The 27,205-nt window shown below is 37.7% G+C and overlaps 2 protein-coding genes across 2 annotated transcripts in view; both read right to left on the reverse strand.

Moving 5' to 3' along the window:
• The window catches only part of LOC122811483, a 1,134,152-nt gene that overhangs the window by 274,731 nt on the left and 832,216 nt on the right, over positions 1-27,205 (reverse strand). The gene's annotated exons all lie outside the window — the stretch shown is intronic.
• Positions 14,901-27,205, reverse strand: part of NTF4 (neurotrophin 4) — a 75,173-nt gene continuing 62,868 nt past the window's right edge. The window contains exon 2 of the mRNA XM_044083350.1: positions 14,901-15,656. Within this exon, the coding sequence (XP_043939285.1) occupies positions 14,901-15,635 (735 nt within the window). The 5' untranslated portion in view covers positions 15,636-15,656. The remainder of the gene's footprint in view (positions 15,657-27,205) is intronic.

Raw genomic sequence — 27,205 nt, forward strand, 5'->3', positions numbered from 1 at the left:
ATCCAGACTTGACTGTTTTTCTAACTGGGTGTTTTGGAACAAGACATTGTTTTCTTTCAGGAACATATTATAAAAAGCCTGGCACCAATGAGTTATATTTATTTATTTAACATTGAGAAAGAGTTTGGGTTTGAGATACACAAATCATTGGTTGCATGTGGCACTCTGTTATTTTGAATTATTAGCACCTCTTAATATTCCTTGGAACTTACTTGTGCTTGGTTTTTGACTTTTTTCTGGCTACTTGTGAAATTCACACTTTATACTGGAGTCCCTCTAGACTGCTAACCTCTTACTTGCATGTCATCAAATGTAGTTTTATGAGCTCATTATGTATTGTTTTAAGGTACACAAAAGAGGCAGGTTTGGGAAAGTTATGTTTGTTAGAGAGCAAACAAGTAGTTTATGTGATGTTCCTGAGATTCTGCTATACATATTCAGCTTGCTTCTATGCCTGTGAAAGATACTGGCATTATGTATAAAGATTTCTTACAGCTGATTAAGAAAACATTTCTTATTATGTGTATGTTTCTTCTGTCCATCAGACTGAGCAAATGCCCAGTTTTTAATCCCATGTTATTATGCAGACTTCCATCTTGCTGTAACAACATTTTAAGAGTTTCTTGTTTGTCCTCACTGAAGAGAGGTGCTGCTTGTTGGATGAGGATAACAGGTTTATGAGTAAATCTGCACTGGATGATAGGTGACCTCAGATTTGTGCTGTAGAAGCTCTGGCTCAGAATGTTTACGTGGGAACCAAATCAGAAATATACAGTGTTCTTAAATATGCACATGCAGGATACTCTGCATGACGGAAGCAGATATCAAGAGGGAGGCTTCTCATTTATGGTCTATGCTGTATTACTGCAATCAGGTAAGTACTTGTCAGGTGCCATGCTTAAATGTGGCACATTACTGATTGACATTATAATGTGCAATCACTAATGCGCAGTTCTTGTAATACACTTTTAAAGACTGAGATTATGGTATCATGGGGGTTTCTTCTTGCAGCTTGATATAGCTATCCTGGAGTTAGTATATATAAGAAGTAGGAGTTTGTAGGGGTATAGACCCCCTATTTCAGAGGTTGCAGGGGAGCCCCTCTGCAAAAATGCTTTTGAAGATTTTTGTTTTAGTTTTAAATTTTGATAGTTTAAGAAATGCAATTGTTTTGTGATCACACAAGTGAGTGTTGATTTCATAAGGGTTACGTTTGTTATGGAGGCATGTTTATTACATCTTTGATTTTCTTTCAACAAACACAGCAACCAGAGAGTTACATGTAAATGAACTTAAAGGGAAAAAAAAAACTTGAAAATGAAAACATACATTTGTAATCATATTTTGGTATTCTGTGCAAAGCGAATGTACTAAAATCACTCTATCTCTTATTATATTTTAATTGATTTTACTACAAAATTGTTATCATGCTGCCTGCCCTACTGACATTATTTTTTAAGCTTCTTCATCTCATTCTCAAAATGCAGTTTGTTTATCCATAAGGTGATACCATCTATACATGACAAATGTGGTGATTTCCCCATTTATTTACAGGAACCATGAGTCACTGGCTTCTTAGATGATTTCTGAAAGCAGTGTCAGTGAACTACTCTTACATGTGCTGATTATTAGCTGTTAAAAGACTTTCATAGTTCTTTTGCATTCTTTACTTGAAAACAGGTGAGCAGTGCTTTGTTAAGTGTTAAAAGATGTCCTTCCAGTCACTGGTTGCAGTATTCCTTACATCTGGGGTTCCCTGCCTCCTGTAGCCCAACATCCAGCCAGTATACAAAAGCCTATGGTTGCTTTAAGGTATGCTGTGTGTCACATGTATGCTCCTCATGTAGCATAGAGCATAAAGGTGATGTTGAACATACCATCCTCAGAACTTCTTTGCCACCAGTCCAAACACCTATGTCTTTGCTGCCAGTCTAAATGCCTACATCCTGTTTGCTGCTTTCTGAGCCATTGCAGATAAGTGCCCCATTGGGGTTTAGTTTTCTTCTTGACTTTTGGTTGCTTCTTGGGGTTTATGTCATCCAGGAAGGGTAAATGTCAGTGCGGGAGACAGATTCTGTATAAAGACTGCCACGAACAGTGTTTATTTTGCCTAGGTGCTTCTCACGACCATACGACTGGTTCTGTCAGACTTTTGTACCGAAGATTCTGCGTAGTAGGCATTCTTCCTTTGCTTTGTGTCTGGAGACTCAGTGACTTAAGTTTCTCTCTAAGGATACTCTGGAAGGAACTTCCTGCCCTGAGCATCAGCTGTAGGGAAGAAGAAGGTTAGGAAACTAAGACCGGAATCTTCCACTGTCCAGCCCCCGATGGATGTTTCTCCTGAGGTGAGTGAGAACCCAGGGGTTCTCCTGGCTTTGTTTTTGGATTCCTCTACCATGACAGGGTTGGAGGCTGGCAATAGTCCGGCTTTCAGCAAATCCAATCAGGCTTTGCAGACATCCATTTTGGATGTTCAGGGAAAGTCATGGTTGATTAATTCCAAGGGGTCTAGGGGTTTTCCTCAGATTTTAGTATGGGAAGAAGTCCCAACTACTGTTATTGAACACTGTCCTGGGTCACAGCCTTCTAAGATTTACAGGGCAGATGTCCCATTAAAGAAAAAAACAAAAAAATAAATATGTCTCTCCTACCCTCTAAGAATCCACAGAGTGAGTGGCAGGCCTTCACTCAGGGTTTGTTTACTGCTTTGATGACATTTAAACCTCCTCAGTGGGTTTCTGTTCCAGCTACCCCTTGGTCCTTTACTCCCCTTAAAAGGTCTAGTGAACAGGATTCCTCTGAAGAGTAGTTGGATTCTGATGAGGAATCCCTTGCTTATTCTTCCTTAATTCCTATTCCTTTGGACTATGGATCTGAGGAAGACAAATCTAATAGTCCTGATACTCCCTTTGAAGAAATTTCTTCTGGGGACACAATCTTAAGGATGATGAAGTTTTTCAAATGGGAATGTGCTCAGGTCTCTGAAATCCATAAGAGGTACTATGAGATGCTGCAGATGGAATCTCCGAAACCTTCTGCTATTCCTCCTGTTTTGGCTGCTTTGTTGGATGCATTTTCAAATGCCTTTAAATCTCCTGATTTTTTGCTCTCAGCTCCCAAGAAACTTGATAGGTTTTATAGGGTGCCTGAGGACTGTAGATTTTTGTACAAATGTCCTGCTGCTGACCCTTCAGTGGTGTCTGTAGCTTCTGACAAGCCCTCTCAGTTGCTTCCTTTGCCAAGTTACTGCCTTCTGATAAAGACAGCAGAACCATGGAAAGGCTAGGTAAGAAGGTTTACACCTCAGCTGCCTTGGCTTTTAGGGCTATTAATTATGAGACCCATATGTCCAGGTATGTGTTGGTTCTCCTTTCTCAGGCTTGTCAAGTTATGCCCTGATCTTCCAGACTCTGAGGATAAATTTTATGCTCTTTCCCTGTTAGGGACTACCTCACAGGTGGTTCATCATTCCATAAAGTGTAGTTATGATGCAGCAGATGCCTCTTCTAGGGCTTCTGCTTTTTGGTTCAGTCATGAGGAGGTATTCTTGGCTTCAGCTTCAACCATTGCCTATTATTATCAAGGCTAAGTTGATGGATGCCCCTCCTGATAATAAACATTTGGTTGGGGAAGCTGTTGCTAGTTTGTTTAAGTTCTTTCAGGATAAGGGGAAGGCTTTACAGCAACTCAAACGTGTTTGTCTTTCCTGTTCCTAAATTTCAGAGAAACTACCCTAATAAACCACCCTTTGGTTGCAAGCAATCTTGCCCTCCTACTAAGGGCAAAAAGAGTGGGAAGCTGGCTCCTCCTGCCAAGGCTACTCAGACTTCAGGGACTCAGAAGTCTTCCTTTCCAGATAAACCAGGTGCTGTCTTATCCATCTCTTCCCAGCCACGTTTCTCTTTTTCTTCGTCTGTCTGTCTCTCTCTCTCTTTCTTCCTGTTTGGCTTCAGATTACTCAGGATTCTTGGGTTCTCTCCATTATTCACCAGTGGTATTTCATGGTGTGGAAGTCCCATCTCCTTTTTATGGGCACTCTTCAGTTTCCTTGGGAACAATTCCCTTTTTTCTCCTGAGGTACTTTGCAACATTTTTATTCAGGGTACTATTCAAGAGGTGAAAAAAACACACGTAGCAAAGGTAGTAGATTCTTTTACTTCACTACAGAATCATCTGGTACCTCGGCCTCTTGCCTTCAAGGATACATACAACCAAATGCATTCTACTTTTATATCAGGTTAAACCATTAATTAATCAATCAATTACCTAATAAACTACCTAAACACTTTAATATAAAATATAGATCTCCCATTGCCTTAAGCCTAATAAAGTGACCCATGCATATTTTTCAAATACATTTTTCCTATTTTAACTATTATTATATTCTTAAATACATATTTTATAAATTTTTTTAACATTTTATAATACAAACATTTCATACAATATATAACACATCTTAAACATTTAATTAAATATAATCTGCCTCTAAATTTAACCCTCTGGGTGTCAAAGTGCCATAATTTAAAATCATTTTACGTTCAAGCACATTTAATTTTTGCTTCAACTCACCACTTTTTGCTTGAAAAGGCATAATAAAATTTTCATATGATACTCTAATCTTAAGGAGTTGTTGAATAAGTCTTTGTTTGTATCGGGTAATTTAGTCACGGGTTCATTTTATTGTGGGAAATGTAAAGTTTGACACAAAATTAGAAACATTTCAGGAGGTCTAATAAATGATAGGAAATTTTCAAGCAAAGACAGGTTTACTTGTAATTCATGTGGAGTAGTGTATGCTATAGGATGTGGATGTGAAAAAATAAAATGGTACATAGGTCAAACTAAAAGAGCTGTTAAGGTTAGAATTTTAGAACATTTGGGTGATATTTGAAATAAGAATTATAAGATCCTTGTGGCAGATCATTTTTGTAAAGAAAATGAGGGAGATGACTCCATTTTTGTCTTTAGTGTTTTGGCAAGACCTTTTCAAGCAAAAAGTGGTGAGTTGAAGCAAAAATTAAATGTGCTTGAAAGTAAAATGATTTTAAATGATGACACTTTGACACCCAGAGGGTTAAATTTAGAGATGGATTACATTTAATCAAATTTTAAGATGTGTTATATATTGTATGAAATGTTTGTATTATAAAATGTAAAAAAATATTGTAATGGATGTATTTAAGAATATAATAATAGTTAAAATAGGAAAAAATGTATTTGAAAAATATGCATGGGTCACTTTATTAGGCTTAAGGCAATGGGAGATCTATATTTTATATTAAAGTGTTTAGGTAGTTTATTAAGTAATTGATTGATTAATTAATGGTTTAGCCTGATATAAAAGTAGAATGCATTTGGTTGTATGTATCCTTGAAGGCAAGAGGCTGAGGTACCAGATGATTTTGTGGTGAAGTAAAAGAATCTGCTACCTTTGCTGCGTGTGTTTTTTCTTTTTTGAACTGAAGAGTTTTTTGGTACTATAAAAGAGGTGCCTGTGTCCCAAAGTGTGCGTGTGTGTGTGTGTGTGTGTGTGTGTGTGTGTGTGTGTTTGTTTGTGTGTGTGTGTGTGTGTATACTCCAGAATGTTTCTAGTTCCCAGAAAAGAGGGTACTTAAAGACCAATTCTTGACCTCTCTCATCTAAACACTTTTCTGAAGGAACTCTTCACTGATGCTTCACACGTGGGATGGGGAGCAGCCTTTGGCTCCCTAAAGGTGTAGGGGTTTAATCACCTCTTCAATAGAAGGATCACATCAATGTTAAAAAGATAAGAGCCCTTCTGCTGCTGCTTCAGGCTTTTCGCCCTCTTTTCTTTCCAAGACCTCTCAAGGTATTCACAGACAATACCACAGTGATGTGTTATATAAACAAACAGGGCGGAACAAGATCTTACCTTCTTTGCCAGTTGGCACTCCTGGTATGAGATCTTGCTGTCCAGTAGCAAGTGACTCTTCAGGCAGTTTACATTCCTTCAGGTCAAAACATTGTGGCAAGCACTCTGAGCAGACCCTTAACTCAATCCCATGAATGGATGCTTCAAAGGGATGTGTTTCTGGACATTGTCCACCAGTGGGGTACTCCTAAAGTACATCTATTTGACTCCCCTTTGAACAGACAACTTTCTCTATTTTGTGCCAGAGTCCCAGGATGCCTTCTCTTTTTCTTGGAAGGGGATGTTTCTTTATGCATTTCCTCCCCTTCATCTCATTCCAAAAGTCCTGTTGAAAATTCAATAGGATGCTCTCAAAATCTTGTTGGTGACTCTCTTTTGTCTGAGATAACATTGTTTACCTCTTCTTTTGCATTTAGCCAAGGGCAATCATCACAAGTTAGCTCACAGGGTAGACCTACTTGCACAAGACAAGAGATCTTTCATCCATACCAACCTGCCCACTCTTCAACTGACACTGTGGGTGATAGGATTTTGATTCCACATAGGCACTTTTTTCCGAGGACGTGCTTAGGGTCCTACAGGAGGCCAGAAAACCCAATACTAGAAAATCCTACTTATCCAAATGGAAGACGTTTTCTGTTTGGTGTCTCTCTCATAACCTGGATCCACTTACTGTGGATGTTCCTTTGGTTCTTTCTTATTTGGGTGAATTGCTCAATGTTGGTTTGGCCTATTCTTCTGTTAAGGCCCACTTGTCGGCTATGTTGGCTTGTCTGCATTTATCTTCTCTTTTAGTTTCTAGATTTGAAGCTAAACAATTCCTTAAAGGCATCCTTCATATTAGGCCTCCCAGGAAGCCTGTTCCCCCTCCCTGGATTCTTAATTTTGTTTTGGAGAAGTTGAGTCAGGCTCCTTTTGAGCCTGCTGCTTTAGATTCCTTGCAACATTGCTCTTGGAAGACTGTTCTTTTGTTGGCCCTTACTTCTGCTAGATGGATTTCTGAGCTTCAGGCCCTTGTGGCTTGTCCTCCTTTTTTTGGTGTTTTATAAGGACAAGGTGTCCTTGTGTACTGATCCTTCTTTTATGCCCAAAGTAGTTAATGAGTTGTCACTTAATAAGTCTATCCATTTGCCTACTTTTTCCCCTCTCTGTATTTTGCCATTAAGAGGGTGCTGCATACTTTGGATGTGCATAGACAACTCAGATTTTATTTGGATAAGACTAAGTCTATAAGAAAATGTGATCAGTTTGTTTCTTTTCATTCTAGGTCCCTAGGGCTATCTGTATCTAAGCAAACAGTTTTTTTCTTAGATCTCAAAATCTTTTTGTTATTCTCTTCATAGTAAGAGCCTTCCTTCTTCTGTGAAAGCTCATTCTACTAGGGTTGTGGCTTACTCTGGTGCTTTTTCCAAGGGATTGGATACTAACTGTATTTTTGGGGCAGCTACCTGTACTCCTGTGCACACTTTTACTAAGCACTACAAGTTGGATGGGATCTCCAGAGCTAGAGCTGATTTTGCTAGGGCCATCCTTAATGGCTTCCTAGAGGGCTCTGCTGGTCCTTCCTCCTCCCAAGTTTCTTCTTGAGCTTTGTTACACTCCCATATGTAAGGAATACTGCAACCAGTGAAAGGAAGGACATAGTCAGGTGTGTAAAATCTTACCATAACAGTAGATGTCCTTTCTTTCACTGATGCAGTGTACATTCCCTCCCTCCTCCCCATGGTTCTTTTCTCTTCTGGATATACTGGTTACCTCTTGATTTTCATTGGACTGGCATTCCTACTGGGGCTATCAGTTCTGAGGATGGTACGTCTGCACGTCATCTTTATCCCATATGCTACTTGAGGAGCATACGTGTGATGTACGGAGTACCTTAAAGCGACAGTAGGCTTTTGTATTCTGGCCGGATGTCTGGCTACCCAAGGCTGTGAATCTGAGATGTAAGGAATACTGCAACAGTGAAGGAAATGGCATCTACTGTTATGGTAAGATTTTATACAACTGTACTTTCTGGTCCTTAACCCCCCCCCCCTCCCCATACTCTTGCTTAGGTGAGAAAATTGTCAACCCCATCAAGCACATTCATGTTGTCACTTTGTAGAATTAGTAAAAGCAAATGAAAGCTGCTTCTAGTTTTTGTACTGTCCTTAATATTCTGTGTGTTGCACTGGCTGAATGTGACAGTAGTTATCATCTTGATTTTGTAGTGATGCAGTATAACTCCTCCCTGCTCTTCATATAAGCATTTTATATAAAAATTAACTCTGTAAGAGTTTTACATTAGTCATTAATGTGTGCTTTAGAACCCTTTACTGACTTTTGCAAAACTCATTCTCAAGATGTAAGACTGTAGACGTCTGTGGAAAATCCAGAAAATGTTCTATTTAATCTGCATTATAAATGATGAGACAATTTCCATTTTGAAAAGCTATATGAGATTTTAACAGGAAAGAAATTGAGGGACCTTCATGATCTGTAGCAGAGAAACAAGACAAGGTGAGGAAACACTTAAACCTAGGTGATATTGTATGGGGGAAGTAACTTGGAGACAAGGTTAGGTGGAATGGTGAGAAGAATCTTACTTTAGTGAGATCATTCTGCAAGAAGCAATCTCATACCTTGAAAGGTCATTTTGTACAGACCAAGAATGTACCACTCATTCTGGCTCTTTGCCTCAAGGAATTCCATTCTAAGAAGCTGCTATTAGCTGTCTGCTTACTTCCATGTTCTGTAGAACATTCCAAACAGTAGTGATCTAGTCCGTGTTATTTATTTATTATTTTATTTATTTACATTTGTTTACCGGGATGGTCCACTGGGCCAAAAAGTGCCCATTTTCAGTGGAGGCCTGGGGAGAAAAGCTCCACAACCCCACACAGTGTTCCTGTCTTAATCTGCCATTATTCTTCTGGGTTTTACTTTTATTAAAAAAATGAGACAAAAAAATCTCTCAATCCATTTTCTGACTGCTTTAGTCACTGCTGTTAGATAAATAGCTGCTCTCACTGTTCACACCCCATCCTCCGACAAGTTATGTCTATTCTTTAACCATACATCATCAGCTGGTAACTCACATACCCGCTGTGTGCTTAAAAGTCCAGTTGCTCATGAAGAGTGCAAACCCTTATTCAGTATTGACTACCTAGTATACTGCTGAGGGCTTTGACAGGTCATGGGAAACATGTTGCAGTAGTAAACATGCGGGTATGGATCAGGGGGGGGGGGTGGGACAACTTCCTTGGTGATTGGGTAATACCACTTCATAGGTGAAGGAAGAGTAGATAAACAAGGGAATATATTGTTTTTATGAACTTAGATAAAGCACAGAAAAAAAGATATTAAAAAAAAATCAATAACACGGTAGTTTAACTGTGGGACACTGAAGTAGTCCAGGGCCTCTTACACTACTATAGAATAGACAGCTTTTATGAAAGCAGAAATTGTGAGGGGATAGGACACCCTCACTACAAGGGATCACAAGATTTATTAAAATGAGATCTGTGCTTGAGATAAAAAGCACTCACTAGAAAACTTCTGAAGGTATAATAAATCGAGTATTCAAGAAATTCCCAAGATGATATTTTGTGGTATTATACCCTGCTAAAGCCAGTCAGGATATTCTGTGGTACAGTCATACAGTTGCTTAAAATATGCATCTTGCAGACAGCTTTTTAGGCCATGTCCTGAAAAAATGCATGGGTTAGTCCTTATCTGCAAATCTGTGCAGTCTGGTACATTATGAGACAGAGCACTGACAGGAATATAAGTCTCTGGTAAACTGTACATTTCAGGACCAGCACTGCCTTTTTTCACTGAGAGACATAGCCTGTAGTTTTGCACCTATAGTTGGGGTTTTGTCCTTTTGTAGGCTGACTGGATGAAATAGAACACAGTCACAGAACTAGAAGGAGTTTGGAACATTTTTTTTTGCTAAAACAGAGCAAAGGAGTGCAAAAAGGCAAATTTTATATTATCATGCAGATTCTGATTTATCTATTTTACATAAGTAAATGACTGTTTCAGAAACCAAACATTTAATGTGAAAATACTGTCTCCCCCCCCCCCCAAATTATTAGAAACACATCCATTTCAATAAGACAAACATTAAGGGATACATTATCTTAAGACATACTCCAAAGAAATGTATTCCTTGTGACATATCCCTATCCTGTTTTACATCCTGTGTTCATTCTTTCCATTAGGGTCCTCATTAAAATATTAACTAATTTAAATTTCAGATATTGCTTTTGTAGTTTTAGACATTCCCCATTAACTGACAGACAGACAGACAAATGGAGTGGTTAATTTAAGAAATGTGGGATAGATCTGATCATGAATATTAAATATTGGCATAAGAGTAAGTAGCTTCTTGCTTACAAACACACATTAAAACCCAACACCAAAAAATAAATGGACAAATTCCAAACATATTCATTATGATAACAAGCTCCCATTAATTGTGAGACTTAAACATATTAAGCATCATGCAAGTGACATAAAACAATCAACTAATACAACAGAAAATATAATTACTTAAACAAAATCACTTCTATACTGCACTATTCACTGTTGAAAAATAAAAAGCAAAACCACCTCCTTTCTGAAAAACATAGAAGAACAAATTATAACTCTTCATTAGCTCTGGTTTCAACAGGACTCCTAAGCACTATATGCTTATGGTGCATATACATAGAACCAGTGACCTTACTGATGCCTATACATGAAAAATGGGTACCTTGATATACCTTCAAATGTCTACAAATGGCACTTCTTTCCTTTTGTCATCTTATGTAATTTAAATAGATCGAAACACTAGTCTTTCAAGAGAGAAAGGTCTGTCCATCATAGAGGGAGCCACAATGATGTATAGGCATATAAATTGCCCAAGTACTCTTACAGGTGTTTTGAAAATTTTTTGCTATATTAACTAATGTCCAAGAACAAAAGGAAACTGGCTCAGCAGAGGAAGAAATCCCTCACTACCTTAAACAAACAAATTAAAGATCTTGTCAAGTCCTCCAAAGTTAATTACAAAGCAAAAATCGCCTCCCTAGCTAAGGATAATCACAAGGCATTTTTTAACTACGTCAGAAATCTAAAAGGGAATACCCAGCTATGTTCTGAACTGATTGTGGATGGCATCACCCATACTCAGCTGGAGGTAATAGCCAACCTGCTAGCTGACAGATTTTGGGAAAACTTAACCCTCCTGTGTCCTCCAGTCATCTCTCAAAGTATACCTGCCACTATTCCACAGTGTATTAACTCAGGAGAGCAGGTCATCTTGGCACTCTCCAAGGCGAAATACATGGCATCAGTGGGACCAGACAGCATCCCATGTTGCCTTTTAAACAACTTAAAACATGACCTAGTAGACACACTTAGATCCCTGTTTAACCACAACCTGAGAACTGGCTATGTTCCAGTACAATGGAGGACAGTAACAGTAATCCCTCTGCACAAAGGGGTACCACCAACAAGCCCAGGGAATATATAGGCCCATAAGCTTGACTAGCCTCATCTGCAAGGCCATAGAAAGAATCATTATGGACCTTATTATCAAGGACATAGGTAATCCCCAAACTCTGGACCCAACCCATTTCAGATTCGATAAAAGTAGATCATGCCTGTTAAACATGGTTGAATTTTTTGAGAAAGTCACCAAGGTCCTGGATGAGGGAAAGACAGTGTACATCACCTATCCTGACCTAGCCAAGGCATTTGATGCAATCCCCCACTCAGGTATTATAGAAAAACTCTCCCAAGTAGGAATTCACCCCTACATTACCAGATGGGTAGTCAACTGGCTCAACGACAGGACACATACTGTCAAAGTAGGTGACTTCACCTGTAGTAAAAAAAAAAAAAACAGTCACCAGTGGCATACCACAGGGTTCTGTGCTGGGCCCCTTACTGTTCAGAATCTTAGAAGTCCAGGCAAATGTGGACAGCCTGTGGCTGATCAAGTTCACTGATGATTGCAAATTGGTAGCAATCACTGAGTCCCCCAATGATGTTAACATACTGCAGGCAGGGTTAACCCAAACAAATGATTGGTACCAAAGTCACAGATTAAAGTTAAGGGAAAGCTGACTTCCCTGCTAATTACATTATAAACAGCACCCCCCCCCCAAGTGTAGATCCAGTGATATGTGATCTGGGTACTCAGGTTGATAGAAATCTGACCACCACATATCAACAGTAGTAAGGAAATCCTTCTGTGTGGCACATCTTATAAGTAAAGATATCACATCTAGATCTAAGGATGTTATAATTCCATTATACTTGGCCCTCATCAGACCATTGATTGAGTACAATGTTCACTTTTGCAGGTACCTCACCAGACACCTGCAACAACTGGAGAGACCACAGAGGTTTTTCATCAAGAAATTACAGGGTAAACAAAACAACTCTTACAAAGGAAGACTGAAAGCTCCGTCACTGTATTTCATCTTCTACAGGTTGCTAAGATGTGACTTGTGCCTCACTTACAGGGCTGTCTCCAACCCATCCCTGATGGAAATGCTACACATTCATAAATCAAACTGCAGGAAGATCACTTGCTCCAGGGATCTTAACCTAGCCTCTGACATGAACAGGTCATGCTGGAGGGAGAGATGCATGTGCCAGAGACTACCACTTCTCTGGAACAAGCTTCCAATTCATTTGAAACAGAGCCTCTCACTAACCTTCTTCAAATGCAACCTAGATTAATGGATAGGTGACCACAAATTCACTCCTGGGGTGGTGCCAATGTCCCTCCTGAACAGTGGAAGTTGATATTAACTACCATAGACGTTTACCTCTGCGAACTTAAGTCACATAGCCACCGACAGTTGGGGCAACACAGGATAAATATGGCTAGGCTTGTAAGGGCTCAAGGCCATTAGCCTAGTAACCTCCTATGAAACTATGAGCTTATGAACTTAAGAAATAGATGAACAATAAGTGCACTTTCCATAGAGACTGCAGTCTAATAATATGCTGGGAGGTCTAGAAAGTTTTACCCTTCTTTTGTAAGTAGAAAGATTTTGCCCCAAGTTTTTGCCCTTGTGATACCTAAAATTATTCTATTCACTAACAACAAATTGAAAAGAGCTGTCTGCCAACATCAAATGCCAATATTTTTGAATAAAATTCCAAACTAGACAAGTATTGGTAACATAGGTGATGGTGATGAGCTCAACCTGGTCATATTCAACTGGTCTGTGATTATCCTGATAGATAAGAGTGTGGGTCCCGTGACCATTTTTAACATCAGTCTTGGTTTTATAGAAAATATCCCAATTATACCCTTTGCCAATGAATCTAAAAGTTCTGTTTTTCTGGAAGGAAAAGGTTTTGCTTTCCATTTTCAAAAAATAATATTAACAATTTCTGCAGTATATAAGTAGTTTTGTTTATAAGATTATATTTCCTGTTGTATTTGTTTTGATTGGTTGTTTTATGTCATGAGGATGGTGCTTAGTATATTTAAATCTCACAACACTGAAAAAAACATATAGCAAAACCATTGGTTTATTGTGATGCTTAGATATGGTAGCTTATTGTCACAATAAATATGTTTGGAATTTATTGATTTAATGGTGCTTGCGTGGTGTTTTCTATATAAGAATTTTTGCCCTTTTCAAATGAATTCCAAATAATTTAGCAGAATAACAACTTGAAACAACAACAATAAAGGTATACTGCAAATACATATCTCTAGTAAGATGGTGCACCTTTCTTGTTTCATAGTCTACGACTGCAAGGTATGTCCCTTTCATCTCCCTTTTGTAACAAAAACTTCCATTCCTGACGTAGGGTTTTGCAAGTTTTTCTTTTGTGTTTTTGCAACAATTAATTATATACCCCATCCAGTGGTAGTACTGTTTCTGAGTGCAAGTATGAAAGTGTGTTCCACCCTGTACTATCTTATTTATTACATAGCATATTAAACCTGATGCTGTAGTTGTTAGACATCAAAGCAAGTGGGTTTCCAAGCTAAACAGACTTTAGTTTATTTATGTTGAATAGGTGAATTGACCCACTGGCGAGTTCATTTAGGGATGACCTAAGCTAAAGGTCATTCAACCAAGGAATTTTGGAGGTGCGGGAGGTAACTGGAGCACCTAGACAAAACCCAAGCATATATATGTTTGTAGAGCAAATAGATTTTATACAAACACTTACTGGAGGCCTGGAATGAAACTAAGACCCATGAGCTGGAAGGAAAAGACTTAACCAGTGAGTCACTATGCTGCTATGAAACATTCATACATGTCCAGGTTTTAAACCACAGAGTGGGACTCGTCCATTTTACAAATCAGTATATTCACTACACTTTGAGAGGATAGTATGTGTGCAGGTTATGTGTCAGATATAGACAGTTTTGGGATAGCAGCATCTGTAGTAAGAGCATGTGTGTGTGGTTGCATGTTTGTATGTACGCATATATGTGAGCATGTGGGAGATGCTTAAGAGAGCTTGTTTTGTGGAAGCTGTAGACAGTTTTGGGGCAACAACAATGTAGAAAGTATGCGTCTATGTGTGTGTGTGTGTGTGTGTGTGTGTGTGTGTGTGTGTGTGTGTGTGTGTGTGTGTGTGTGATAGTGAGTGTGTGTGTCTGTGCAAAAATAGAAAATGCCAGCCTTGATTATTTATTTTCTATGCACTGCAGGTGGTTAGCTCCTGCAGAACTTAATTAGAGGTAGAGGAAGGGCCCCAAGTCTGACAATAAATGCAATTAAAACAGTTACTTTGAAACAGTTTCTTGTATATAATAACTTAGTATAAATGAGATTTGAAAACTTCCCCAACAATAATGAATAATAAATATGGTATGTAATGTATAAACAGCAACAAAGGCAACAAAAATTATTTATAGATGTTGTTCATAAAACTTAGTTGAAATAATTTATATTCTTTGTGAATATTTACAAATAGAATATGACTAAAAACATAGCTTAATGCATTAGTTTATTTACTGTGTCATATAGTTGCACACAGTTGTTGTTGTTTTACTTTATGTCCTGCCAGTTCGTTGGACTAAGACACAGACACAGGCTGTATTGATACGAATCCATCGCCAGCCAACTTTCTTTTCATTGTCTACTGTAAGTGCCCTGACATACGATTGCTTGGGTTTGCATTCAGAAATCCACTGCCGTTTGTCCACACCTCGGCACCCACTAATAGTAGATTTGCTTTGATGACAGTTGGTCTCATAAAAATATTGCCGTAGAGGACCTTTTGGGGTCTGCACCTCAGTAAGTACATTGACTGTTTTGCCATAAGAGTCTACAGCTGTGACCTTGTCCATCACCCACGCACTAATGCTATCACAAACAGAAAGCTCTCCACGTCTCACAGGGTCAATGTAGTCGGAGTTGTCTGCTCTCTTTGCTCTTAAAGTCCGATTTGCAACTTCCTGATGACTGATGTGTTCCTCCATGAGAAATAGCAATGGTGGCCCTGAAGGAGTCTCGTTGGTGAGTGATACTCTTGGAGAATACAAGTCCCATTCTGTTCCCAGAATTGTAGTGTCAATGTTTCTTACTTCTGGGATTTGTGTGCTTGAAAGGAAGTTCATATAAGCATGGAGTTCCTCTTGTCTGTCCTCAGCAGCAACAGTGGTATTTTGCTGAGCCTGGTGTGGCTGTCTCTGTCCCTGGTCTTTGCCAGTGGTGCCGGTTTGAAATGGTGCTGCATTGATGGCACAGATGTGTGAGATTACCATGGCATAGAGCAAGATGATCATTACTTCATCCACCTCAGTCAGCTGAAAAAGAGAAAACAGAGAAGTGATAAAGTAAGAAATGTATTGCTTACAGAGAATAAATAAATAAATAAGTAAATAAACAGATTTACACTGAAAAATATAATTGGACAAAGGAGAAATTAGTGGAAGTCACTTCTCTGAAATTACTTTTATCAGGTTCTTTTTCCCAGGTATACAGTTTTGTGAAAATGATTCATTAAGCAATTTGTCAAATGCAATTAAAATATAAATGGGAGACTGCGTGCCTTGCCCCCCCCCCCCCATGTAGATCATGCCATCTCAGGGTAAGGCTGAAATCATTTTAAAGAATGGTGATTCCTCATGGGATTGATATATTTAGTTTTGGAGTGATGGGGCAGATGGTTTACCCTGCACCAGTATTAGATATGACCGTCTGCTGATATAGGAGACATAAAAAGATGATGGATGGACTCTCTAATACTAACACTAGTATCCTTCAGCATGGCATTCCCTAAAACCTCCTCAGCATCAAACATACATGGGAGATAAATATTGTCCACCCTACCCTTCTTCTCTTCTTGCTGGTGATTGGTACCAGTGTCATCCTTAATCAACTGAACAGTGATCAGTGCTTGATTCCTTTTTCAGTACTGCAGTTATCTATGCATCTTCTCCAGCCATGTGGCCAGAAGAATATCCCTTATGACTTTCTTGCATCCTAGTGGAAATTGGAAACTACCCAGATTGCTATGTGTAATATGTTTGTGTGAACTTATCCTGACCTCCAGGTGTATGTGGGGATATGTGTGTATTGTTTACCTGACTTGCATAGTGGTACTGCTAGGGAAAGTGTTTTTGTTAAGTTAAGAATGGGGCTGGGATTACAACCAGTGAGTCAGGGCTAGTGGATACAAGTAGGATGATACAGGGGGGGGGGGGGCAAATTCTATTGCATTTCAGCTTGTATACTTTTAATATAATTTATTTATTTAGCGTTTGTTTAGCAGGAGAATCCAACTGAGATGACTTGGCCTGGGGAGAAAAACTCCATATAGATGAGTAACATTTATGCAATGAGACATTATACAGAAAAATACATCATATTACACAGATACTTCAAGTCAAACATAGCATGTAAGACAGTGGCAAGTTTACATATAGAATTCATTGTATGTGACAGTATTGATACAGTAATTGTGAACTTGATCCATTGAATATTAATAGAGCTACGTGAATGAATAGTCTGAGCAGGAACAATAAATTTACGTTACAACTAAACAAGGAAATTCATAATCAGATAAATTGAGGTGCTAACTAACAGGAAAGAACAGAAAACAAAGACAGTTCTAAATGTATGTATGAACTGGTAAAGTGCACAGCAGAATTTAAAGTGCAGTATTTTGAGAGCAGATGTCTCTGATTAATAGTTTACAGTGGGTTTTTATTGTGTAGAAAAGAAAAAAGGGTCGAAAGTAATTGCTTGAGGGGAGTCTTTTGATATTTTTATTACTTATCAACACAGATATATGGCACCTCATTCTGATGTTGCAGCGTCCAGATTCTCATATAGAATGGTAATCCCAGTTACCAAAGTGAATGAATTAATAAACTAGATATAGTCTTTTGTGTCCTTCTTGCTTAAACGTGAGCTACATGTCTAAACACTTTCTGTAAATGTTTGCTGTTTGTGTTAATGTACTCTCTGTACTATAATGTGAATACTGTTAAAATCATTGTGATGCTTTCATTCATCAGCTGTACTGTAAAAGGGCCAACAAATTTACAAATGAGCAAAACTAATATAAACTATTATTTCTTTGGTGGAGTGTACTGCTGAGATTTCTGGATTATGCAGGTATGTATGTGTGTGTGGGTAAATATATCTGTGTGTATGCATTTTTTTGAGTGGGATGTTCAGTTGAACATTTCCCATTTCAGTGGAGGCATGGGAAAACAATACCACATACATGCATTGCTTAGGGATAGGATCAGTAGCTTTAACTTTGTGAGTTCATGGTATATTCCTAGCAAGTACTTAACATATTTGAAATTCTCTATATTCCTAAGAAATATATTAGGCTGCTGAATTCAGTCACAGTGAATATGTTTAGATGCGGAGTAAGAAAGTTCAACCAATAATCATCAATTATTTCCAGTCTGGCTGATAAATCAAAGGTTTGGAAATTGTAATTCTAACTATAGCTACTAGATGCCACTGTTGTCCTGTATTATGGTCTTATTAAACAGGCACACGTACATTTACAGTAAAACTTGTGTTACTCACAGACCCAATTAACCCTGCCCCCAAACAGCACAAACTCCCATAGATTTCGTTTTGTTGTCTCAGACTCTGATATATGGCATTACAGTTTATAAGCAGCAAAATGGTTTTACATTTTAAGAAATCAAGAGGTTGCAGCTATAGTTAAAGTTAAGACAAAATACATGTAATTCTTTCAGTGTTTTTTATTGCTTGGTGTACAGCATTCATTAATCTCCCATGTTCAAATAATATTTTGTACTTTATGGTAAGCGTCAGCAAATGTATTATTTAATTGCATTTTCTACCTTTTATTTCCTAACAGCATATTTCATATAATTTAAAGTGATTTATTTATTTATTTGTCTTTGTTTACTGGGACAGTTTGACTTTGTAGTACCCATTTTCAGTGGAGGCCTGGGGAGAAAATCTCCATTTGCTTACATTGCATTATATTAAGTTCCAGTTAAACACAAAAGTAGCTACATTTCTATTTACATTAATACACAAATGGTAGTTACATTTATAAATTCTAAAGATTTTACAGAGCTAGAAGCAGGGGAGCCCGCAGGATTTTTTTGCAGGGGGTGCAAACCCAGACTCCTCCACTCAGCCCCCCCCCCCACAGCTCTCCCAACACACGCAGCCATTCCACTGTCCCATTACTTGGCTATTTCTCCCCCGTTGCCATAAACACTGTTCAAAACTCTCAGTGTGCGTACTGTTTTATACTTTACCTCTACAATGACTACAGATATTTGGATTTAATTTACAACTTTTATTTCAAATTTTATAGCACAAACACTGAATAGACATTTGCTAAACAAAGCAATAGTTTAACAATGAAAACAGACAGTATTAAAACTTCTCTTCTTTTTGAAACTCACATTCACTGAATCAGCATTGAAACCCACATTCAAAGAACATGCATCTGGCCAGTGGTGGGTTAAGTTTCCCTTTGGGCTATTTTCAAATCATAGGCCCCCTTGCACACATTTTTAGGACCATGCAAAAGTTCTTTGATTCACCTTCCTTATTGTATTAATTATAATATATAACAATTGAATTATAACCCTTGTATTATACAACACCACTTGTTAGACTGTTTTAAATGTATAGTTTTGAACATTCTTCCAGTAAGCAATGAAACAAAACATATGAACCAATAATGACAAACTGCCCATTTCAGAACATTTCAGCCATAAAAGGCCACACAGACTTCTGTCACTACAATCCATCAATATCAATCAATATGCACAATCTCTGCAGAAGTAAAAGTCATGTGAATAATTCCACATTAAAGAAATCTGAAACTAATGAAGAGGTTGTTGGTGGAAAACAACTTTATATTTCAGTGTTTCATCTACAAATTCAGTGCCTGTTGCCCTCGAAGCTGCCATTCAATGTACAAAAAAAAAAAATGATCTCAGATCTTCTTTCTTGTCTCCGACTCTGTGTGATCAACCTACCTGTTCAGTTCTTCTACAAAACTATGTGCTGCTGCTGCACTACACACCATTCACACCACATGAGTCACGACACTCTCACTCTTACTGTTTTTTGTCACAGAAATCTTCTGGATAGCAATCCGTCTGATGCCTAGATTAAAACTCTACTGCAGTCTGCAGGTGTTAACAGTCAAAGATGCAGTTTGAGGAGGAATTGAGGCTCATCATATGGATCATGCGACTGCAACCTCCAATAACATCTTCTCCGAATGCACTTTTCACAGAAGAAAAAAAAATGTAAGTTGAAATGGAAAAATACAAGATCTTGCTGGAAACAGCCTGGAAAAAACAGCAATCTACACACGGGAGATAAGCGCTAATTATTTTCCGTGTGTAGATTGCTGTTTTTTCCAGGCCATTTCCAACAAGTTCTTGTATTTGGTTTGTAGTTTGCAGTGCACTTGGTTTTAGGTGTTTTTGTGAAATGGAAAAATGTATGGTTTTGCCAGTACATTTTCCAATTTCAGCAAATCACAGATAACTTAAGTCAAAATCCAAGTCCACCCTCTTGCACCTGCCTGCTGCACCCTTGGATGGAAGTTACTAAAGTTACTTAGTAATTTAATTTTGCAGAGGTGGAAGTTACTGAGCAGTGCAGTGGTGCTGTGGTTAACATTGTTGCCTCACAACAAGAGGTTCTCTGGTTTGATTCTCAGCTGGTGTGCCTTCTGTGCAGAGTCCGCATGTCCTCCCTGCATTTGCATGGGTTTCTTCCGTGTACTCTGGTCTCCTCCTACATTCCAAAGACATGCATCTGGAGCATTTCTCCCCAGACCTCCCCTTAAAATAGGCTATGTCCTAGTCTGACTTTCCCAGTCAACAAATGTTAAATAAATAAGTAAATAAAACGAAAACTCATGTGAAACTTAGTGGATTGTACAGGCAGCAGTTATGTATAAAAATTGTTTTATCATTTCAGTGAGAGGTTGAATGTATCTTATTTAAGGAGAGTTTGTAGAGTATTGTATATTGTATATAGTATTGATAGTATTGTAAATATTTTATATTTTATGTAAGAGGCCACTCTAATATATACATACATGCATAAATCACAAGAGCATGTCTCCACTGAAGACTTTGGTATCTAGAAGAAATAAATGAGTGATTCAGAAGTTAACTTACCATTATATTAAATAATTACACCATGCTAAATAGTATTTGTTTTCTTGTATCGTCCTTTCTTTCTTTTTTCTTTATTTGAACAATTAATATTAATTAACAAGTTGAACACATTAGAGATAACTTCTCCATTTTCAGAAACAATCCAGGAACACTGACTTGTAAATTATTTGGTGTTATGTGCAAATGGCTACTGTATGAAGTCTGTTAACAGCTTGTAACCTTAGCATCTTCACCAAACAGCCACACAATCATTTCATTTATGGTATGGAGTCAAAATAAGACGTAGCAAAGCCTTTCTTTTCATGGGGATGTGAGAGGTAATCTGTACAGTGCTATGTTCACCTTTGTAACTAAAATTTTCAATAAGCAGAATAGACGGAAGGATAATTGCGCACTGTTTATGCCAGTGTATTCTTGCAGTGTCACAGTGCTCTCATCTGTTTAATGGTTATATTGTTACTCAATAAAGCCTTATGCAGCCTACTTCCAACTGAAGTATTACCATGAGATGTTTTTTAGTATTCCCTACATTCAAAACTGGAATTCTGATGGATGTTTTTGTGTCCCAGCCAACTTTTGTTCATAGTTTACGAGTGACACATGTTAAAGAATGTCTGGTGACAGTGTCAGTGCATTTTTTTCTGTAGTAACATAACCCTCGTATATGAACAAAACAAAAAACAGGTACCAAAGTACTGAAAGTCTGCAGTAGTAATAACAGGAACAAATCAACGAAGAAACTCCACAGACCACCAGGCTAAAACAGCAACCTTTAATACAAATGTAGTAAGCACTTTCAGGATACACCCTTCATCAGACTAATTCCTTGTGGTACAAGCTCATTATTTAAAACAATTACCCAATCAACAGTCAAAATCCTGAACACATGGTCTCCGTCTCTTTAATACAAGTTTTAAAGGCACAATCCCATTCAAACCTAGGCTTCTATCTGCCCCAAGTTCTATAATCCATTGTGTTTCACAGTACTCAGTATAAGTAACCAGATCAACTCCCCTTGGATTGATTTTAGGGGACCTGTAAGGCCATAAACTTAAAAAAATGTCCTTGATGTTCATTTACTTGTTGATACAGAGCATTACGCACTTCATGCAAATGTATGGCTGATAAATGCCTCATAATCCTAGTTTTAAACTTACAATTGGTTTTCCCTACATAAAATGATGAACAACACATGCACTTAGCTAAATATACCACATTGACTGTGTTACAGTTCGCTTGCAGCTTAGGAGAATATACCCTTTGACTAATGGGATAGGCAAACATGTGGTCATTGGATATGCAACTGCATGTTTTAAAATGCATATAGGGATGCATTCCATACCTCCCTGTTCCACTAACCTTGCTTCTGTCCCTATCACACAGAATCTGTTTCAAATCCCTATTTCGTTTGAATACAAAACTGGGAGCATCTCCAACCAACCATCTCAGTGCATCATCAGTCTGTAAAATTATCCACTTATTCCGTATTATGTCACAAATGCCAGTAATGTCACTACTGTATTTAATATATAAATTTATGTTGTCTTTCTGTTTAGCCCATGGTCAATGTGGTATATTTAGCTAGGTGCATGTGTTGTTCATCAAGACCAAATGTAAGTTTAAAACTAGGATTTTGAGACATTTATCAGATATATGTTTGCATGAAGTGCATAATGCTTTGTATCAACATGTGAATGAACATCAAGGACATTTTTTTACATTTATGGCCTTAGAGGTCCCTAAAATTAATCCAAGGGGTGATGATCTGGTTACTTATACTGAGTACCATAAAACAGAATGGATTATAGAACTTGGGACAGATAGAAGCCCAGGTTTGAATGGGATTGTGCCTTTAAACCTGTATTAAGGAGGTGGAGACCATGTGTCTCTTGACTGTTAATTGGGTAATTGTTGTTTTAAATAATGAGCTTGTACTACAAGGAATTAGTCTGATGAAGGGTGTATCCTGAAAGCACTTACTACATCTGTATTAAAGGTTGCTGTTTTAGCCTGGTGGTCTGTGGAGTTTCTTCATTGATTTAACCCTAATATATGAGATGAGAGGGTAGACCTTGTCTCATACTTCTGCAGCCCTCTGTGTCAAGGCTTCTTTCTGCAATGCTGTCTGTGTCCTCATAATATGGTGCTGCTTTCCTGCCATTTTCTTTTGGTGTTCTCATTCAGCTATGAATTACATTCAGTTAGTCAAGTGAGATTTTTTTATGCATGTATTTACGTATGTGTGTGTTTGTGTGTGTGTGTTACATAATCTGACTACAGGGAGGGGATAGAGGTTGAAACACTAGAGACTCGATTCTTTCTGGAATCTGGCAACTAATGTAAACCTGTTTATACACAGGCCTTACACTGAAGTAAGTTACTTACACTGAGAACTAGTCTTTCAGAATCAGGGCAGGCTTTCAAGGGAGTAAGTCACATACACTGAAAGCAACTCTTTTGGAATCTGTCTAGGTTTTCTCTTCTTTTTCTAAAACCTTTTTTGCAAGACACTCTCTATCAAAACTTATTGTTCATTTGTAACACATGTAGTGTGTAACTTCAGGTAACAGACAGTTTTCTGAAAAACGTTAAGGAATGAGAGTTGCATTTTTTTTTTTACTTTAGCTGAAGCGATTACTTGGGACCAGAATTCTTTAACAGTATCTAATGTAGAAGGTGTCAGTGACAGTGATCTACAGGTTTGTGTTTTGCTCATTGTACACATCAGTAATTAAGTATTTGCTTATTAGTTACTCATGTCTTTTTGCTTTTTTCCTCTGTTTTATACTATAGCTCTTTCTACCACTTAAGAGACTTGAACATATGAAGTGCATACTATGAAAAATGAGTTATAAAGCCACTTTAAGGGAATGCAAACACAAGTGAGTAAATAGTAATGTGCCAACCACTCCTAACTATATAAGTGATCGACTGTGTCTGTCCGAGTATTAAAGGCTGACTATACACAGCTGCTGTTCTAATACACTTGCCTCATCCTCTCCTTCCTTTGCTCCATAAAACTTATTGTGAACCCTTATGTGGAGTTAAATTGTGCCATCGCCTCAGCTAACACACACCAGGAATCTATCATTCTTTCTGTGAAATAATATATTATCAGGCAGTAGTATAAAGGCATATTTCAGTGATGATAATGGTTATTATGATACCATATTACAAACTACAGTGGTGATTTGGTCATCTGATCAGTTTCTTCCCTCCCAAAATCTCTCCTGCACTGTCATCCTACCTGGTACATTTCCCTCCCTCCTGCTATTCTGTCCCACACTCTCTCCCTCTCACTTCTTCTTATATCCCTATCTTCATCTAGCTAATCTCCTGCACCTATTTATGTTTACCATCCATGATATTAATGCGATAGTCAACTCTACATACAATGTTTTACCACCTACTATGTAAAAATGTTTAGTCATCTGCCTCACCACAACATATATATTACTTGTATTTCTAATTTACTGCACATACTGTGTTTACCTTCTACTTTGTAAAAATGTTTATTCATCTGCCCCATCTTAATGTATGCACTACTAGTATGTCTATTTCACTGTTATTGCCCCTTTAATATTGTATACTATACTACAACTGTTTACATTGCTTATAAAAGTTCGTACATTAGAGTCTGTAACTGGAGTTTTTCTACCAGGGTCTCTGTTGAAAACAGGTTCTTTCTGACCCAGTCGGACCACCCAGTAAACAAATGATAAAATAAAATAAATAAATCAATAAATCAATAAAAATAAATTCAATCAAGATCATCAACATGGGCATTATTATATTGTAGTACCTCCCCCTGGTCAGACTGTGTGGAAGTGGGCGTGGCCTGTATGATTGACATGCAAAATGACAGTGATGTTGTATGCGAATGACACATGATTGACCGCTATGCAGATTTGCTAGTGACATCATGCATACATTGAGTGTTGATTAACGCATATGGAAATCACCCCTGTGCATGTGAATTGTGAATGCTCTATGATGCTTCCACCCTTTAACTTAACTGCATATTTAACTGGGGTGTTTTATTAAAATCATTACAAGTGATATGAGTTATTCTAAGAAGGAAGCATTTAAGAAAAATAGTATCCTCTTTCTCACTCTTGCTGTCTCTCTCTGTTTCTCACACACACACACACACACACACACACACACACACACACACACACACACACACACACACACACACACACACACACACATCAGGGGCAAAGTATTCAAACCATGGACATTTTTTTAAATATTAATACTAATGACTTTAAAACGTGACCAAATAACAGTAGTTAAATTAGCATGGATTTTTTAGAAGTAAAAAAATGATAGTTAATGCTTAATGGTTGTCATCATTTGTTGTGTACAATTTGCCACCTTTTGGAAATGATCACCAATTTCAAGAGGGGCAGAACAAAATATTGAGTCCCAATCAGTTATATCCTTGAAAATCGACGATACTTGAGATGTGTTGTCCATCATGTTTGGAGTCAGGGTGCTGGACAATATAAATAATTTATTTATTTAACATTTGTTTGCCAGGATAGTCCAACTGGCCAACAAGTGTCCATTTTCAGCAGAGTCCTGGGGAGAAAAACTCCATAAGTTTACAGAGAGAAGAAAAATTTACAAAAGAGACATTACAGAGTAGTAGCATACAAATTGTAGACTTTATAGCTGTTAGTATACAATAAGAGAATATTCCATATTTTGGTTGAAAATACAAGTGTGCAAAATATACAATGAGAGTAGATAAGAACCTGCTAGAGCATTGCAAGATATTTCACAACTGAATAAGAGTATATAAATGTTTATGTTTTCCATATATACATTCAAACAAATATACATGTAAGAGTATGGATTAATATATATGCATTCAAATACGTACATACATACACACATACATACATATACACTTGTTGTTGTTTTTCTTTCGGCTTTTCCTGGTTAGGGGTCGCCACAGCGGAACTCCGGTCCGCTAATGACTGGCAGTCGATTTTTATGGTGCTGAGGTGCCAGCCTGATGCCCAACCTTCAACTAAGGCACGCCCATTCACGCATGTCTTTCGAATGCCACTCGACTGCAGGGAGGACATGCAGACTCCACACAGAAGGCGCTCCAGCCAAGAATCGAACGGGAGAACCATATATATATATATATATGTGTGTATATATATATATATATATATATATATATATATATATATATATATATACATACATACATATATATATTTAGACCAAAAATATGCATAAACCCCCTTATAATTCTGCAAAATGAATGACCCTATCCCATACACTCACACATAGACATGCAGGTCTGTCTTGTTTTATAAAAATAAAGATTATTTACAACATATCTCACCTGAGATCAGAGCAAAGAAGGAACAAAAGTATTTCAAAATCATTTTGTGAAAGCAAAAAAATATAGAGGAGATTAAAAATTTGGGCACTAATTAATCCGAGATCTATCACGGGGTTGATGGCTAGACAGACGACATGTTGAGTAACTTCACTTATGTATTTTCTTCACAGAAGGGTATGCAGCAGCCGAATACCTGATGAATATTCATGAGCCCGGTGAAAACATTACCATAAATATTCATTCATTATTCGTAAACAGCACCTGTTGTTGGGTGGGCCTTGCTATTGCGCATCCAGGCGGTGGGGGTAGTACAATACAATAATGCCTCAAAATGTATAAAGAGATCCTAATTGACCTATATGATCCAACACAACTACCCTGAACTAACAAAACACAAAAACATAAATCTTTCTTTTCTTCTTTCTTTCTTTCTTGTTTTCAGGAAGAGAAGGAAGGATCCAGACCATTGATGGTTTGACACCAACTACAACCTTCCTAATGGTGGGTATAATGCCTTGTTTTTTTTGTACATATATATATATATATATATATATATATATATATATGTATGTGTATACATATATATAGGTGTGTGTGTGTGTTTGCGTATGTGTATTTGTGTAGTTTCATATTGATAGTTGTCTAGACATCATATCTAGGCTACACATTGTGAAAAATGGAGATCATAACAGAAAAGTCAGCTACTCTAACCACATACACACACACACACATACACACACACACACACACACACACACACACACACACACACACACACACACACACACACACACACAGACACACACAGACACACACACACTAAAAAGACTGCCATTGGGTGAATATGAAGATACAGTACACAAAAGTAAAACACTGCATAAATACAAATGTATTTTAAAATAGCAATAATGCATGCATACAAATTCCCAATAAAATAAAGACATTAACTATGCCATCAGTTTAACTAACTTAAGAAAAGTGATGGGAGGCCTTACTGATTAGAGTCCATGGGCACTTAATATTTGCACAATGTACACCCCTCATATGCCTTATCACATACATATGTTTAGTGCATGAACCACTATGATTATGGTCTTTTATCAGGAAAAAGATAAACATGTTAAGCACTTCCATGGAATAAGACCCAATTGTAACAGCATTTAGAGGTATATAACAAAACATTGTACCATGTAACCCCTACTCTGCTACTATCAACTATAAAGGAAACAGGATGTGATAAAGAGGTTTATAAATGGTTAAGCTGTTATCTTTCAAGTAAGATGCAGTTGGTGGTAAACTCAAATAAATCTTTAGTTTTCCAGACTCTTAA

The sequence above is a fragment of the Protopterus annectens genome, chromosome 9.part0 (assembly GCF_019279795.1).
Source record: "Protopterus annectens isolate FY-2018-M chromosome 9.part0, PAN1.0, whole genome shotgun sequence".
Lineage (NCBI taxonomy): Eukaryota > Metazoa > Chordata > Ceratodontiformes > Protopteridae > Protopterus > Protopterus annectens.